General features: G+C 39.1%; 2 protein-coding genes across 3 annotated transcripts in view; both read right to left on the bottom strand.

Annotated features, from left to right (window-relative positions):
- HERC3 (HECT and RLD domain containing E3 ubiquitin protein ligase 3) overlaps window positions 1–13,224 on the bottom strand; it is an 809,237-nt gene that overhangs the window by 368,447 nt on the left and 427,566 nt on the right. The window lies entirely within an intron of this gene.
- HERC6 (HECT and RLD domain containing E3 ubiquitin protein ligase family member 6) overlaps window positions 1–13,224 on the bottom strand; it is an 89,870-nt gene that overhangs the window by 20,423 nt on the left and 56,223 nt on the right. For both annotated transcript variants that reach the window (XM_066385436.1, XM_066385437.1), the window contains exons 12-13: window positions 8,372–8,561; window positions 4,869–5,023 (exon numbers count right to left, since the gene is read on the bottom strand). In XM_066385436.1, the coding sequence (XP_066241533.1) occupies window positions 4,869–5,023; window positions 8,372–8,561 (345 nt within the window). The remainder of the gene's footprint in view (window positions 1–4,868; window positions 5,024–8,371; window positions 8,562–13,224) is intronic.

Raw genomic sequence — 13,224 nt, 5'->3', positions numbered from 1 at the left:
ATTGGCATAAAAATGGACACACAGACCAACAGAACAAAATCAATAGCCCAGAAATAAATCCTTGCATATTTGACAAGGGAGCCAAGAATATTCAATAGGGAAAGGATAATCTCTTCAATAAATTCAGCTGGGAAAATTAGAAAACCACATTCAGAAGAATGAAGTTGGACCCCTATCTTATCCCACTCAGAAAAATTAGCTCAAAATGCTTTAAAGACTTAAACATAAGCCTAAAACCATAAAACTCCTGGAAGAAAACATAGGGGGAAAGCTCCTTGACATTGGTCTTGGCAGGGTTTTTTTTTGGCTATGACACCAAAAGCAAAACTAACTAAATAAACTGGATCAAATTAAAAAATATATACACAGCAAAAAAGCCAAAGCAAAACAAAAACACTCAACAAAATGAAAGGCAACCTATGGAATGTGAGAAATTATCGCAAATATGCATCTGATAAGGGATTGGCATCTAAAATATATACAGAACTCATACAGCTGAGCAAAACCCATTCTGATTATGAAATAAGCAGAGGAACCGAATAGGTATTTCTATTCAGATGGCCAACAGGTACATGAAAATGTGCTCAACATCACTAATCATCAAGGAGATGCAAATCAAAACCACAAGGAGATTTCACCTCATAGCTATTAGAATGGCTATCGTCAAAATGACAAAAGATAAGTGTTGAGGATGTAAATAAAAGGGAACTCTTGTGCATTGTTGGTGGGAATGTAAATTGCAGCAGCCCCTATGGAAACATCTTGAAGGTTCCTCAAAAAATTAAAAACTGAACTATCATATGACCCAGTAATCCCACTTCTGGAGATATATCCAAGGAAAATTAAGTTATTATCTTTAAGGGATCTCTGCCCACCCATGTTTATTGCAGCCTTGTTTACAATATCCAAGACAGAGAAACAGCCTAAGCATCCATGGATGAATAAATGAATAAAGAATATATACTATATACATACATACATATACATAGATGTCTTTTTACAGAGACAGAGAGAGGGATAGACAGGAACGGAGAGATGAGAAGCACCAATCATTAGTTTTTCTTTGCGCATTGCGACACCTTAATTGTTCATTGATTGCTTTCTCATATGTGCCTTGACTGCGGGCCTTCAGCAGACTGAGTATAACCCCTTGCTCAAGCCAGTGACCTTGGGTCCAAGCTGGTGAGCTTTGCTCAAACCAGATGAGCCCGCGCTCAAGCTGGTGACCTCGGGGTCTCGAACCTGGGTCCTCCGCCTCCCAGTCCGACGCTCTATCCACTGCACCACTGCCTGGTCAGGCGAGAGAAAATTCTTACATTAGCAAAAACATGAACAGAACTTGAGGACATTCTGCTAAGTGAGATAAGACAGACAGAGAAAGACAAATACTGTATGAATTCACTTATATGTGGAAGCTTAAAAAGCTGAACTAATAGAAACAGAAAGTAGAATGATGGTTGTCAGAAGCTTGGCAATGAGGAAAATGCGGAGATTATAAAGTAATACAAACTTCCAGTTATAAAATGAATGAATTCTGGAGACCTAATGCAGAGCATGGGGATTATAGTTAACTGCACTGTACTATATACTTCATTATTACTGAGAGAGGAGAAATTAAGTGTTATCATCACAATAAAGAAATGGTAATTATTTGAGGTAATGGAGGTATTACCTCAAATTACACCAAAGCTATGGTGGTAATCATTTGTAATACATAAGTGTATCAAATCAATACACAGCACACCTTAAACTTACACAATGTTATGTGTCAATTATATCTCAATAGAGCTAGAGAAAAAAACAAATATACTACTTTAGAAATATTGTACTACATTAGTACTTCTGAAAAGCAATAGGTCACATTTTCTCCTATTGAGGTTGCTATTTTGTGGTGAAATTTGCTTTGATTGCCATTTAGCAATTTGTATTTATAAAAGCATCTTATTTTAGCTAATTTTTAAATTGAATAGTACCAATTTAATTCTCTTGTTTTATTTAAAATAAGAGAATTAATCAAATACCGGTTGGCTCAGCGGTAGAGCGTCGGCCTGGCGTGCGGGGGACCTGGGTTCGATTCCCGGCCAGGGCACATAGGAGAGGCGCCCATTTGCTTCTCCACCCCCCCCCCCCTTCCTCTCTGTCTCTCTCTTCCCCTCCCGCGGCCGGGGCTCCATTGGAGCGGGGATGGCCCGGGCGCTGGGGATGGCTCCTTGGCCTCTGCCCCAGGCACTGGAGTGGCTCTGGTTGCTGCGGAGCGACGCCCTGGAGGGGCAGAGCATCGCCCCCTGGTGGGTAGAGCGTGGCCCCTGGTGGGCGTGCCGGGTGGATCCCGGTCGGGCACATGCGGGAGTCTGTCTGACTGTCTCTCCCCGTTTCCAGCTTCAGAAAAATACAAAAAATAAATAAATAAATAAATAAATAAATAAAATGCTCTGGCTCAACCCTATCCTCCAACAGTCATTAAGTTTATTAGTAGCTGTTGGTAAAATATGTTTGTAAATATGATATATATGTTTGCTCGCTTATAGTTTGCATTGGGTGTGGGAGACAGGCTGTAGGCCGGCAAAGTCATTATAGCCTAAAGCTTAGTTTTAAGACTAAGCCTTTCCCTCCCTTTTAATACTAAGATCTTTTGAAAACTAAGCTTTTCCCCACACCCTTGACATGATGTGAGGTGGTGCACTCTTATGAGAAATCTCATTTATGTCTCAGATAAGTGACTTTGCATCAGAGACTTCCTTATTTGTATATTGGCTTAAAGGTTTGGATTTCTACACAATAAAATGAGGGCAGACCAGGGGCTTTCTCTCTTGGTTCCTGAAATTAGCATTGCAGAGGAGAAGCAGACAAGATGGTGGAGTGCTGAAGGAGAAGCCAGTTTGTGCAGAGTTTGTGCAGAGAGAAGGAGATGGGGAACAGAGGTGAAAAAGGCTGGTGAGGTAGAAACCTTTGATTCTAGGAATACTCGGATGAATCAGTGGCTTTGGGAGCCCTGAATGGAAAGGGAAGTGTTTTCACACTGTGTGTATTTCTTGCCCGCGGGGTGCAAGCTAGGATTAAAGGTCATGGCCCACCAGTTCTTGGCTCCGTTGTTTCATTACCATCTGTCCAAATCAAACCTGAACCTGCATGGGCCAGGCGGCTGTGATGGTGACTGTGGCTACTGGCCATACATTTGGCGTAGTCTCTGGCAGGATTTGGATCAGTTTGGTATGGAGCCACCACCACCTTTGAGCACTGGAGTAGAGGACTGGCTGCTGTTATGGTTCCCCATGGCTGTCCTTTTGGGGACCATAGGCTGGCTGACTATTACAGCCATGAGTGAGGAAACTGAGAGCTTGTGGAAGAGGCTGCCCAGGACCTGCAAACCGAGCAGTGGAAGGAGCTGGAGCAAATGTGGGAGAAACAGATGCCGACCCTGGAGCTGGAGCAAGCACTGAAGGAGGCCGACCAGGTTCACGAGATTCGCTTGGAAATGGAGCAGCCGCTGGAGAAGGTTCATGAGTTGTAGCTTGCCCTGGACGTTGTGGAGAGCCAGCTGCAGCAGGAGGCGGGGGCTGAGGCCGGGGCTGGGGCTGCAAGGCCTGCAGAGCAGAAGGCAGTGGCAGCCAGGGGCTGAAGCCTAGCAGCAGGAGCTGGTATTTTCAGTTCCTCTTTGGAGGATGAGGAGAATCGACCTGGAGTTGCAATCCACAGTCTCCAGAAGGTAAGAGCCCAGCAGCAAGGAGTTCTTACTGTGCTCCTGGTAGGTCTGCGATTTTGGGACATAGGGCTGGCTGCCATCATGCTCTCTGGAGCAGAGATGGAAATGCTGACTGCCATTGCCACATGTCCCTCCTTGAGACAGTGTAAGACCTGCCAGGATGGCAGGGATGAGGGGGGTGGCTGAGGCCCCATGTGCATGGACTGATTCCTGGACTATGACCAGAGTGGGCACTGGCTCCTTTGTTGGAAGGACTTACAGATTTTGGACAATGTGAAATACTCTGATGGGGTTGGGGGGTGGCTTTGCTGGAGGCCCTCCCCTGCCCTAGGAAGCTTTTCCCGTGGCTAGAAAGAAGTCCGAGGACATTTTGCACTTTTGGCAAAGTGCTCAGACACTGATGAAATGTACTTTTGTAATTGTTGAAACTCTATGAGTTATGTTATTGTTGCAATTTGTGTAATGTGCCTAATTGCCTTATGCAGGAATACCTGTGCTTTAGATTGTGAAGTAAGCAAAAGAGGTGGAATGTCAGTAGCCTAACCTTTTTCTTTTTAAGTGAGAGGAAGGGAGATAGTGAGACATACTCCCACATGTGCCCCAACTGGGATCCACCCAGCAACCCTTGTTTGGGGCCAATGCTCAAATCAACCAAGCTATTTTTAGCTCTTGAGGCTGACCACTGGGACCAACCTAGCTATCCTCAGCTCCCAGGGCATCACTCCAAACAAGCCACTGGCTGTGGGAGGAGAAGAGGGAGAGAAAGGGGAGAGGAAGGGGGAGAAAAGCAGATGGTCACTTCTCCCATGTGCCCTGACTGAGAATTGAACCCAGAACATTCATACACTAGGCTAACGCTCTATTCACTGAGTCAACTGGCCAGGGCCAATAGTAGCCTAACCTTGATTACTTCTATATTATGCTATGTACTCTAATGAAAAAGCGAAATCATTCTCATATTTGAGTATTTGCATATCTAATAAATTCTATATAATATGTAAGGTAGTCCTTCTGAGTCTATCTGGTTAGCAAAACAAGCAAAATTTTAAATTCTGAAAGGCTAAATAAAATATTTCTTTCTGCTGTGAAAAACATAACAAGACTGATTGGCTGAAACCTAAGAGATTTGGTAAAATGGTATATAAATTCGTTTAGGAACCCTTACCTTATATACTATCTTCATCACTCCTAGAAGAGCTTTAACATTGCAGTGACTCTGTTCTGTTTCAGTCCAATAATTCAGGTGAGCAGTGATGGCTGATTTAAGCATCTGCACCAGAGTGTTGAGAGAAGATTCTTGCAAAGATGCCCAACACTGCTCTGAAGGGTGTAGAACAGCCATGTAAATATTTACTCTGCCTCCTCCCCCCAAAATCCTCCCTCAGTTTCTACTGGGTCCTTTAATGTGAGAAATAGAAAATATTTCACATTTCTAATGGTATAACCCATAAAATATGTTTTGTAAGGATATCATCCTGGACCATATTTATTACAGAAAAAAATTTTCTCCCTGATTAGGTATCATTGGAATTAAAAACTCAAATTCAGGATTCTGAAGAAATGATAGTTTACATTTATGCTTGATTACTTGATAGATCTCATGTTTCATGATTTTCAAGTTAAAAATTGATAAGGTTATTTATAAAGTCTGAAGACATATAGGTGAATACACACATATAAACATATATGTCAGCAAGGATATTTTCAATATATAAAAAATAATATATATTATCTATGTCTTTAAACTTTATAAATACCTGGTATATATGGATATGGTTTTTAAATTATATCAATAATAATATTTTATATAGTATTACTGAGGTTACAATCTTGATTATTGTACCTTTGAAGGACAATTCTCAGAAAATAAACTTATCCATTGTTAAAATGTATTATCAAACTAATGTCATTAAAATAGTTGACCCAGCCTGACCAGACAATGGCTCAGTGGATAGAGTATCAGCCTGGGCTGCAGAGGACCCAGGTTTGAAAACCTGAGGTTGCCAGCTTGAGCACGGGCTCATCGGCTTGAGCGTGGGCTTGCTGGCTTGAGCTTGGGTTCATAGATATGACCCCATGGTCACTGGCTTGAGCCCAAAGGTCACTGGCTTGAGCCCAAGGTCACTGGCTTGAGCAAGGGGTCATTTGCTTTGCTGTAGCCCCAGGTCAAGGCACATATGAGAAAATAATCACTGAACAACTAAGGTGCTGCAATGAAGAATTGATGCTTCTCATCTCTCTCCCTTCCTGTCTGTCAGTCCCAACCTGTCCTTCTCTCTGTCTCTCTTTCTTTCTGTTTCTGACACACACACACACACACACACACACACACACACAGTTGACCGAAATGTGTGAAAAGCAGATCAGTGTAGCACACATTCCATAAATGGATTCAAATACACATGAGACTTTAGTATATGATAAAGGTGGTATTACATATTAGTGGAAATAAAACAGTTCATTCGATAGATGTCTGGGGACAAGTGGAAACTGATCCAGAAAAGAATCAAATTTAATCAAGATAAACTTCATCTGGATCAAAGTTTTAAACATAAAAATGAAACATTAAAAATTCTAGTAGGGCCCTGGACACATAGCTTGGTTGGTTAGAGCAGGGGTCAGGAACCTATTTGGCTGAGAGAGCCATGAACGCCACATATTTAAAAATGTAATTCCACGAGAGCCATACAATGACCCATGTATGTTACGCATTATCCAATAAAAATTTGGTGTTGTCCCAGAGGACAGCTGTGATTGGCTCCAGCCACCCACAACCATGAACATGAACGGTAGGAAATGAATGGATTGTAATACATGAGAATGTTTTATATTTTTAACGTTATTATTTTTTTTATTAAAGATTCGTCTGCGAGCCAGATGCAGCCATCAAAAGAGCCACATCTGGCTTGTGAGCCATAGGTTCCTGACCCCTGGGTTAGAGCATGGTCCCTATACACAAAGGTTGCTTTAGTCAGTCACATATAGGAACAGATAGATGTTTCTATATGTGTCAGTCTGTCTCTATCTTCCTTCCCTTCTCTCTAAAATAAATAAAAAATAAAAATAAAACATGACTTCTGAGTTGGACTATCGCATCTTTAAAAAAAAATTCTAGTGGGAGCATGGAAACTTTTCTTTTAAATTTCAGAGTGAGAAAGTCTTTTTGAAGTATGATCCAAACTCACATATAGTAGACTTTATAAAAATATGTTTAAATAATTGTGCATGGCAAAAGTACCACAAAGTAAAAGCAGTTTTTATAACCTAAAAAAAAAAATTTGTAACTTATATTGTTGAAAAAGGATCAGCTGCCTTAGAAACCTAAAACCTCCCAAATAAAAAAGTAAAATACTAACAAATGGAAAAACGAGCAAGAGGGAAAAACTGATAGCTCTCTGAATATGATATACAAATGGAACTGAGATATAAGAAAACCAACACAACCTCATTCATAATGAGAAAATTAAAATTAAGAGATTCTTTTTTTCAGAATGGTAAAGACCAAAGTTTGGTAACACTGTAGAAAAATGCATGGGCTATTTCTCTCATATTTGTTGATGAAGCATAAACTGATACATCCTCTGTCAAAGCTGCCATGTTGTCCATTTCCAGGGGTGAAATTTATTCGACTACAATGTGAATGGTGGCTGCTTAGACTACAATGTAAAGAGTGGCCCAGACTTCTTTGGAGGGTCATTTGGCAAACAAATCTCTCAAAATTTAAAATGCAGACACATTTTGACCCAGTAATTTTGCTTTCTGGAATTTTCCCTGCTTGTTTAAATTTGTATATGTACAAAGAAATGCATGTTAGCACCGTTACAACAGCAAAAGTTTAGAAACAACTATTCTTTTTTTTTTTCATATTCCTTGTTGCCTTTAATTTAGTTTTTTTTTTTATTAATTTTAATGGGGTGACATTGATAAATCAGGGTACATATGTTCAGAGAAAACAGCTCTAGGTTAAGAAACAACTATTCTTATAGTATATCCTTCCAATAGAATATGATTCAGCCATTAAATAGAATAAGGCAGTTCTATAAGTCCACTAACAGAATGCTTTCCATGAGATTTAGTTAAATGGGAAAAAAACAAATGGCCAAAGAATGTGAATGGTATGCTACAATTCAAAGAAGAGAAACAATACATTTCTATATGTTTATATATATAAACAAGAGATTATATTCTATAACTTCTTTCTGGGAGGGAACTGAGTGGCTTATATTTCACTGAATATATATCCTTTACAACTTTTAAGCTTTGGGCCTTGAACACTACTAGCTTAAAATTGTATGGGGACATCCTGTGGTAGTAAATAAAATAATAAGAGCACAAAGCTTAACCCTTCTTTTTCATCACTTCTGCTTAAAATGTCTAATATTTTAAAACAACAGGAGCAAAAGAGCTTTCAAGTGGATTTACTGGATCTTCTATGGTTATTAAACTATGATATCAAAGCTATGTCCAAGTCTAAGGATTATACATGCCTTGTATGATAACATTAATGATTATAATAGCTTTCGGTTTATCTTTTCAATAATTCACATATCATGTTCTCAAATATTTGTTTATTTTGAAATCTTCTATCCAAATTTGGTACCACTTCTACTTCAGACAAGGACTCTATTGAGAGTACAGGTAAAGTGACATGAAGGTAATCAAACTTACTCAGGACTTGTAGAGATCTGTCACTCATTTTACAAACAGCTTCTGCAAATGGAACCACCAGACTTTGCCAGTTCCTACAATCATGCATCACAGGACATTCTGGGAGCAGAAGGAAAACTGATAATGCTTCCTGGTGTGGAGAGCGACAAGGAAGAGCTCTGAGTAGATTATCCCTGAGACATGTAGTTATCTGCAGTTGAAACAGAATCAGAGGAAAGCCCAGGATAAGTTTTAGGACCAAGGGTTTCATTCCACCACTTTCCGATTGGATCAATCATTAAGTGTTCCTGAGACCTATTGTTCATCACTCCTTGCATCCCAAATGCCCCTGAAGTAGTATGTGAGAACCATCCTCCCCATTTTATATTGGGATTCACGAGGAAATAAAAGTAAATCACATGTGCATGTATGTACTGAGTGACTCATAGAGGTTACTAAATTAGAAAGTGACAGAACAAGGATCCATACCCAGAGCTATCTGACTTAAAATCTACCATGGCAGAGAAAATGCCATATGTTCACCACACCAATCCGGTTTCAGCCTTTTCCTGGGTTCACAGAAAGATGGCATTTTCTAGCCTCTGCTGCAGTTAGCTGGGGCCATGTGACTGAGTTCTAGCTAACGCAATGTGCGTGTATAGGTGATGTATGACACTTCCAGGTATGGCCCCCTAAAACATCTCATGGCCTTACATACTCTCTTTCCTAATCTCCCAACCAAACACAAATACTAGAGGATTTAATGGCCCCAGAGCCTAGAACTCTAGAAAGACGGAACTTGGGTCACTCCTGAATTAAACCGTGCAGAGGTGGGAAGGGGAGCAGAATATGCCACCCTAAAATATGCCACTCTGGCATGAGGATCATTTTGAACTGAAGGCAAGTTAGAAAAAACAATTCCTGGCTTCCCTCCATCTACCTGAAAACAGAATATAAATTCTTTTGTGAAGATGTCCCCAACTTCCTGTACAGGAACAGGATAACAACCTTATCAGTAGTGATGAGCTGACGCTGAGAAAGAGTCTACACAAATAAACCTTACTAACCAGCTCTTTTCTCCCATTAGTTTCCCCATATACAGAGTGGGACAAAAGTAGGTTCACAATTGTTTGCAGAGAAAATAACACAATAATTAGCCCTGGCCTGGTCGCTCAGTTAGGTGGAGCATTTTCCCGATGAGCCAGGGTTGTGGGTTCCACCCCTGGTCGGAGCGCATGCAGGAATCAAGCAGTGACTGCATGAGTGGGTGGAACAGCAAATTGGTGCTTCTTAGTCTCTCTCTTAAAAAAATAACATTAGCCTGACCAGGTGGTGGTGCAGTGGAAAGAGCATCGGACTGGGATGCCGAGGACCCAGGTTCAAGACCCCGAGGTCACCAGCTTGAGCGCGGGTTCATCTGGTTTGAGCAAAGCTCACCAGCTTGGACCCAAGGTCGTTGGCTCGAGCAAGGGGTTACTTGGTCTGCTGAAGTCCCACAGTCAAGGCATATATGACAAAGCAATCAATGAACAATTAAGGTGTCTCAATGAAAAACTGATGATTGATGCTTCTCATCTCTCTCCATTCCTGTCTGTCCCTATCTATCCCTCTCTCTGACTCTCTCTCTGTCTCTGTAAATAAAATAAATAAATAAAAATAATCTAAAGAAAAAGAAAGAAAGAGCTCTAGCTAGCTAGCTAAGTTGGTTAGAGTGTCATCCTAATATGCAAGGTTGTGGGTTGGATCCATGATGAGGGCACATACAAGAAACAACCAATAAATGAACAAATGAATAAATAAGTGGAACAACACACTGATGTTTCTCCTGCTCTCCTTTCCTCTCTCTAAAAAATCAATAATTAAAAATATTTTATAGAAAAAAACCCTTAAAAATACAATAATTAATAAATAATAATATAAGAATGGACTGTTTCACGTACTTACAACTGTAAACTGAAACTCTTGCCCCACCTTGTGTTTGCCATCCCAAAATGTGGCGTCTCTAGCAGCTCAAAGTCCTTTTCCTTTGTCCTGTCATGCTCTACAAAATTAATGTACCTTGCTAAAATTCTATATAAGCCCAAGTTCTAACCATCCCTATAAATTACTCATCACTGAGTGTATATGAATGACACTACATGTGAATAAAATTCTGTTTTTCGTTTATTAAGTTGTCTTTTCTCAGTCTAATTTGCAGAACCCTAGCCCAGGCATGGCCAACATATGGCCCGCGGGCTGGATCCAGCCCGTGATTAAATTTTTAATATTTTTCGCACGACGCACTGTGGAAGTGAAATAAGTGGTACTTTTAAATCATTATACATAAACTATGATATCTAACCATTGTACAACAATGAAAGTTAAAATCTCAGCTACTCAGAAGCGGAAGTGTCTTTGATTATTGGAAATCGAGATATTTAAGAAGATAGTGATACGCAGAAAAGAATTCTGAGTGTGACTAATTTAGGGTTAACTTTTAATAATTGGCTGAATGGATTTGCGATACTTTTTTATTTTTTTAAAAAATTCCATTTTAAAGATTTACAACTTTTGTACTCGTCTGTGCAGTTTTTATAAGCAATTGAATAATGGAAAATATGGAAATTTAAAAAGCTTGCCAAGGAATATTTAGTACTTTTCAGCTCAACTTATATTTGTAAACCAACTTTTTCTTTAATGAATCTAAATAAAATACAACAAGATCAAGATTGAATGATTTACATTGGGAGGCTGTGTTAAGAATAGCTACTACAAGTATAGAGCCAGATATTAAAAAAATAATAGGCGATGCAAAGCGCCTCAACACGTCCATTAGTTTTTTTATTAATTTGTTGTACTAAATTACTTACATTTATTCATAAGCAAATTACATAATAAAATTTTGTTTACTTAAATGAATCATTTTTGTATTTAACATTTTTTAATTTTAATATTTCATCTGGCCCGTGAAAAAGTTTTATTTCTAATCTGGCTCAGGGGCAAAAACTGTTGGCCACGCCTGCCCTAGCCAATGAAACTAAAACGAATAAAGAAAAAATAGTTTTCTTCTCCCCTCATAGAGGCCTCCTATCTCCAACCCTCATGAGACTATGATGCAGGAAAGAACTCTTCATTATATTAAGCCACTGAAGTTTACAAGTTGTTTGTGACAACAGCTAGCATTATGTATTTTACTAGATCTTGAATACTCTTTAATGTCTGCCTCCATATGTCATAAGGGTTAAGTAAAATGATATATGCAACAATAATCTGTAAAGTACTATATATATATTGTTATTACATTAATGTTTCTAACAGTGTGTTTTCTCAGATGTCCAGAACATAATTTCTGTGGAATGCTAGAAGTATATATGGAAAAATAGTATCACAAATTCAAATAGACTCTTTGATTTACTAATGTGCATCACAATTCCATAATAGTATGTAGTGTTCCCAAAGTTGTTTCACTAAGAGCCCTTTTTCATGGAGCATCCTGTGAAACTAATATTCTTTGGAATTCACATTGAGAATAGCACTCCCAAGTTATTTCTCTTAATCATTTAAATAAATTTATTTTTAAAACATATTTGATAACATCTATTATCCTTTTTATAAAATTAAAAAAATTATTTCTTGATTTTAGAGAAAGAAGAAGAGAGAAATCTCATTTGTTGTTCCACTTATTTATGCATTCATTGGTTGATTCTTATATGTGCCCTCACCAGGAATTAAACCTATAACCTTCGTGTATCAGAATGATGCTCTAACCCAGTGGTCCTCAACCTTTTTTGGGCCATGGACCAGTTTAATGTCAAAAAATATTTTCACAGACTGGCCTTTAGGGTGGGATGGATAAATGTATCATGTGACCAAGACAAGCATCAAGAGTGAGTCTTAGACGGATGTAACAGAGGGAATCTGGTCATTTTTAAAAACTAAAACATCGTTCAGACTTAAATATAAATAAAATGGAAATAATGTAAGTTATTTATTCTTTCTCTGTGGACCAGTACCAAATGGCCCACAGACCGGTACTGGTCCATGGCCTGGGGGTTGGGGACCACTGCTCTAACCCAGTGGTAGTCAATCTGGTCCCTACCGCCCACTAGTAGGCATTCCAGCTTTAATGGTGGGTGGTAGCAGAGCAACCAAAGTATAAATAAAAAGACAGATTTAACTATAGTTAAGTTGTTTTATAAAGATTTATTCTGCCAAACTTAGCAAAAATCCAACATAAAGAACTTGGTAAGTAATTATTATTATATGCTTTAACTTGCTGTAACTCTGCTTTATAAATTTTATAAAGTAAAGTTACTTCCCTACTTTATAAATCACCATTACTGTGGAACCAGTGGGCGGTTAGAAAATTTTACTACTAACAGAGATACAAAAGTGGGCGGTAAGTATAAAAAGGTTGACTACTCCTGCTCTAATCAAATGAGCTACCTGGCCAAGGCCTTTACCATTCTTCTTCATCTTGAAAATAAAAATATAGTATCTGCTGCATATTAAGGAATATCCTCTCCCTTTCTCTTTCAAATGTAGAAACCTGAAATGGTTTAAAGATGACTTTAAATTGAAGGATTTGAGATTCAGCTGATGCAGAAAGAAGCCGTCAGAGCTTCCCTTATCTGACTAAAGGCTTCCAATAGTAAAGCAGCCACGAACCTCTTTCAGGCAGGTGGGCAAGCTTCAGTTGCATTTGGATGACAAATTGCATAAATAAACTATCACAAACTGTCATATTATGCTTGTGTCCCCCCAGAAGCCCATTAGTCTCCCCCAAAACTCCATTTGCTTTCCCTTTCCTGATTAAGTTGGTATTTAAGACCTCATCACTGACTGTTCACAGAGCCTTTTCATCTGAATGCTTCCACAAGCATGAGAATAGAACT

This window comes from Saccopteryx leptura, chromosome 5 (genome assembly GCF_036850995.1).
Source record: "Saccopteryx leptura isolate mSacLep1 chromosome 5, mSacLep1_pri_phased_curated, whole genome shotgun sequence".
Classification (NCBI taxonomy): domain Eukaryota; kingdom Metazoa; phylum Chordata; class Mammalia; order Chiroptera; family Emballonuridae; genus Saccopteryx; species Saccopteryx leptura.
The sequence above is the reverse complement of the archived record's forward strand: the minus strand, read 5'-3'. Positions and strand labels throughout refer to the sequence as shown.